At 36.7% G+C, this 4,890-nt stretch overlaps 1 protein-coding gene across 2 annotated transcripts; it reads left to right on the forward strand.

The window, feature by feature from the left end:
- Positions 1 to 246: 246 nt before the first annotated feature.
- Positions 247 to 3,699, forward strand: LOC144569160 (putative serine/threonine-protein kinase PBL17). Of its 2 annotated transcripts, XM_078319368.1 has the most exons (7): positions 247 to 465; positions 579 to 816; positions 938 to 1,269; positions 1,403 to 1,538; positions 1,951 to 2,087; positions 2,216 to 2,339; positions 2,904 to 3,699. In XM_078319368.1, the coding sequence occupies exons 3-7, from the start codon at positions 976 to 978 to the stop codon at positions 3,272 to 3,274; spliced, it is 1,062 nt and encodes a 353-aa protein (XP_078175494.1). In that variant the 5' UTR covers positions 247 to 465; positions 579 to 816; positions 938 to 975; the 3' UTR covers positions 3,275 to 3,699. The 2 variants fall into 2 exon arrangements, with proteins under 2 accessions (XP_078175494.1, XP_078175493.1); XM_078319367.1 differs by lacking the exon at positions 579 to 816 and having other exon boundaries at positions 2,904 to 3,698.
- Positions 3,700 to 4,890: the final 1,191 nt, after the last annotated feature.

Here is a 4,890-nt window from a genome sequence, read left to right on the forward strand (position 1 = left end):
CTCATAAATCAAACCAAGACTCCTACGGGTGAAAACTGTGTGGATAAAATCTGATCCGTATTCGATTGTTGGCTTGTTGCAGCTTGGGTAGTCGGAATAACATATCATAATTAGAGACGTATACATCTATTAATCTATTATATGCAAAATCTGCAAAAATAGAAAAAGAGCGCTTAAATAAATTTACACGTCGGCCCCATCTCTCTACCCGCGCAACTAATACCATTCATCACCAACTGTCAACAGAACAACAAAATTGCACAAAACATTCGGCGCTCCCCACTCTCTTCGTTGCCGCATTGAGTCAACCGCTTTTCCTTTGCTCTTTTTTTTTTTGCCTCTCATCTCTGGCCGCAGCCCCGACCAGAGACGCGGCAAAACTGGCGTTCTTTATCAAGATGGGGAACTGCTGTGCTGCTCGTTCCTCCAAAATGCGACCTGGAAATTCCCAAAGCACCGCACTACGTGAGTAATTTCTATCTTGTTTGAATTTTTCATTTTGTTTAGGATTTTCCGAAGGAATTTCATAGAGGACCCGGTTCCTAGACTGGAGCTTCTCACGTTGTTTTGTTTTTCAGTTTCCAATTAGTACCTTGCAAAGAGAACATTAGGATAATCGGGAGTTGCCAAAATTACTGCTATTTCTAGCTCGGATCGGCCGTTCGAATTGAATTTCAGAAAGAGAAATTTGAAGCCAAAGCACTGGCCTAACGGTGCTTTGCCAAGCAGCACCTTAGCCTACCAATAGTTCTCTCCGAAGCACCGCTGGCCTGTGGTTCAGCTCCAAATCTCAATTTCCAAAATCTGAGGCGCCTTGTATGCACATTCATATGAACAAAGAAATATCATTTGCTATACTCATATATGTACCTATTGTAGTTAACATATGCACTCCCTTTAATTTAAATGGTTCTTATCTTCTCTTCATACATTCCAGCAAATAAGAGCCGGAAATCCACATCATCATCAAAAAGGATGAGCAAGGTGGAATCAGAGATCAGCAGCCAGGCGAGCGCTATACCTATTATGCCAAAAGATATAGAAGATTTCCGATTAATGTCGGGTTATGGGCACATACAAATATTCACATACAACGAACTTAGCACAGCCACTAAAGGATTTAGGCCGGATTTGGTCATTGGAGAAGGCGGATTCGGGTTTGTGTATAAAGGAGTTATCGATGAGTTGGTGCGGCCGGGTTTCCCCGAAACCCATGTCGCAGTAAAGGAATTGAATTGTGACAGTTTGCAAGGCGACAAAGAATGGTTGGTAAGTATTTTGTCCCCCCCCCCCCCTCCTTCCCCCCCTATTCCTTTACTACTGGCTGTGTGATTTTTTTTATATAGATAGAGTCAGATCCTCATACCTATCTTTTGTTTTATATTTTTTCACTAATTTTCAGACAGAGGTGAATTTTCTGGGGCAATTTAAGCATAAAAATTTGGTAAAACTGGTGGGATATTGCTGTGAGAATGAACACCGCCTTCTAGTCTATGAGTACATGGCCTCTGGAAGCCTTGATAAGCACCTTTTTTCAAGTATGCCTGACACATTTAGTTCTTTACTTATGTTAATTATTATTGTTAAGTCAGGTGTAAAGTTTCCTACAAAACAGTAGTATAGCTCAAGAATGTGTGAATTGGTCATTCTAGATCAGATATAAGTATGTGAGCTCTTTAGTATGAATTGAATTAAGCCAATCAATTATTGTATATACTGAAACTGTGCTCTGCTCTTTTAACCATGCAAGTAAGAATCTAACCAGAGCTAATCTGATTGGTGCAGCATCAAGCATATAAAAATACAATCCTTTTGTTTATATGCCTTTCAAATTGAATCGGAAGCACCAGTTTAAACTGAGGAAATAAGAAACAATAAATGGGTGTTAGTCATATTACCTTCTTTGGTTTCAAAGTTATTGTTAAAGCAACATTTTTAATGTTTGGATAGGAATGTATCCTGCTCCACAATGGTCAACTCGGATGAAAATAGCTTTAGATGCAGCAAGAGGAATTGCATTTCTCCATGCGGCAGAAAGACCCCTCATCTATCGTGATCTTAAAACCTCTAATATTTTGCTCGATGAGGTATATCCCCTTCCAAAATAAAAAAAAAATAGAAAAATAAAACTCACAACCACCGTTTTCAAATCGTTCTATTTGTGTTTCCTTCTGAAGCATCTAGCTATTAAGTACTCATATTTATATTAATGTAGGAGTTCAATGCAAAGATATCAGACTTCGGGCTAGCAAAGGAAGGACCCACTGGAGAAAAATCACATGTTTCAACAAGAGTCATGGGAACATATGGATATGCTGCCCCTGAATATCTCAATGCTGGTACTAATATTTTTAATCAAGATAACTCTAGCATAAATCCAGATTTCAGGGTTCATCCGACCTTATCGTATATCCTGAATAATGGTTGATTGTTAGAGATTAAGAAGTCATTTTAAATAATAGTATCAAATTGAGTATCCTTTTTTTATAGAGAAAAGTTGTATCTCAATCACATTAATTAGTCTATAAATTTTGATCTCCAAAAAAATTAATGTCAACAAAATCTCATCTCAGGATCTGGTTGATGTAAAAAAAATTATTTTCATCTCCTGATCAATAATCTGTCGAAAATATCTCTTTCCTGGATAATATTATTATATATCTCAAATTTAAATTTTATCCATCAGATACATACTTAGCTAGAAATCACGCTTTTAGTTTAGCGATCTCTATTTGAATTCCAATATTTTAAGGTAATTTTTAGTCACAGTAAAAAGTTATCATGAATTGGGACAATCTGGTAGGCTTGATGACTTGTATCCTGGTTCAGCTAGAAATAATATTGGAGATAACAAATGTTTAATACAATAATACCCAAATCTTTTTCATAACTTTTCTTTTCAGGGCATTTATCTACAAGGAGTGATGTTTATGGTTTCGGTGTATTACTAATTGAGATTTTAATTGGAAGAAGAGCATTGGACAAGGGACGTCCAGAAAGGGAACAACACCTGGTTGATTGGGGCCGCCCCCTCCTTATCCGTCCCTCCAGGCTTGTGAAAGTAATTGACCCAAGACTGGAGGGGCAATTCTCGAGCAGCTGTGTAGAAATGGTTGGTAAATTGACGTATGATTGTCTCAATCAGAATCCAAAAGCACGGCCCACCATGGACCAAGTGGTTCAAATTCTAGAGAGCATTGTCAACTCTTGCAAAGATGAGGTACGAATGGAGGCCTATAATCATCCCGTGACAGTATACGAAGTACGAACTTAAAGATGAGAATGGTGATGTCTCAAGCAAGAGGTGAACAAGAGCACTAGGGTTTTGTAATGTAAACTTGGTAGTTTTAACACAATAGGAGGGGATGGTTTTACAAATATGCTCCTCAAAGATACCATATGCTAATTGCTATAAATAGAACAAAGATAAATTTTTAATGTGTGCCCATACAAAAGCTCGAGTCAACCCATATACTGATATACTTCTAGCAAGTGCCAAATATTATAGAATGTATGCTCACTTAATACATGCGAAATCATCCCTCCCCACGTTTTAAAAGAAATATCCCCAACATTGACCGTCCTTTCTCTCTAGAAAAAAAAAAGGAAGGTGGGGCTTTAGGAAATTTGTTGAAGATGGGGTAGGAATACATAAAGTTTCCTTTATTTTGCAGGGACATACTTTAAACCTTAAGGTTTTATTTTTATATAGATTTAACGGACAAGGATATTAACTGTGCTGGTTTGGCTTCATGCAGTGCACACATAAAAGAGTTAAAATGAGAAGACATTTGACATATATGTACACTGCATCAAGTAAAACCAACGTTGTTAATATCCTTATCCAGATTTAAGGGGGACATATTTCTAAATAGTTGTCTTAGGTTTTGATTGGGTTTAGAAGCAAAATCTTTTTTTACTTCGAGAGAAGATTTTCCTTTCCTTAATGAAAACTCTCTAATGTCCAGTCCATGCATATAAATTGAACCAGAAAAGGAAATATAGCACAACAAAATAAGACAATTGATGAAATATTTTCTATAATTTCAAATTTATTTTTATTATGTTAATCGCAGCAATTCAATCAAGAACAAGAGCTATAATGACAGACTTCACTACTCCTGAGGAAAAAAAAACATCTTTTTTTTTTTTTTTTTGAAAAATTGGTAGCAGCTGAGGAAAAAAAAAAAAAAAAAAAAATGAGGAAAAAAAAACATCACATGCACAAAATGAGATCAGATATACCAAACATTGTAGAAATGATCTACTGAATCCCATATGGAGTGTCTGACGAAATAAGCATTGTAGAAACGATGACCAAATTGCTTTGGCAGCCACCCACTGCCAAGACTTTCAAAATAGAATCTATGACCAAATGAGATCAGAGATACCAAACTATCAATTTTTCTTATCCGGCAAGTAATACCCAGTAATGGTTAGCACCGAGGGGCTAGGGCCCATAAAGGAAATATGTTTTGGTACTGCGGATAGCATATCATGCCGTTCCGGCTAAACACCTCGATTATCTCCTATCAACCAAAAAGATCATATTAGAAACCACATAAACAGATCATATCAGCAGCATGATGTAACAATTTTGTAAGAAAGCTAAAATAAAAAATTCTTAAATCGAGAGTAAATTAAACATGTGCTCGCGTATTACCTGAGGAAACTCTCTAGTCTAATGTTCTTGGATTTCTATCTGCCTAGCTGAGACAGACAAACGATGGGTTAAAAGACCAGCAGTACTGGTTTATCAAGTAATACTTGAAGGTTAAAAATTAGCATATATTGTGGGCTTACCACAAACTCTTAGTGTTGTTAATAAAGGATAATTGTGGTGTGCTTATAAGAGAATTTTGTCAGATTCTGCCATAAACTGGGTGCTCT

The sequence above is a fragment of the Carex rostrata genome, chromosome 18 (genome assembly GCF_964058835.1).
Source record: "Carex rostrata chromosome 18, lpCarRost1.2, whole genome shotgun sequence".
NCBI classification, from domain to species: Eukaryota; Viridiplantae; Streptophyta; class Magnoliopsida; order Poales; family Cyperaceae; genus Carex; species Carex rostrata.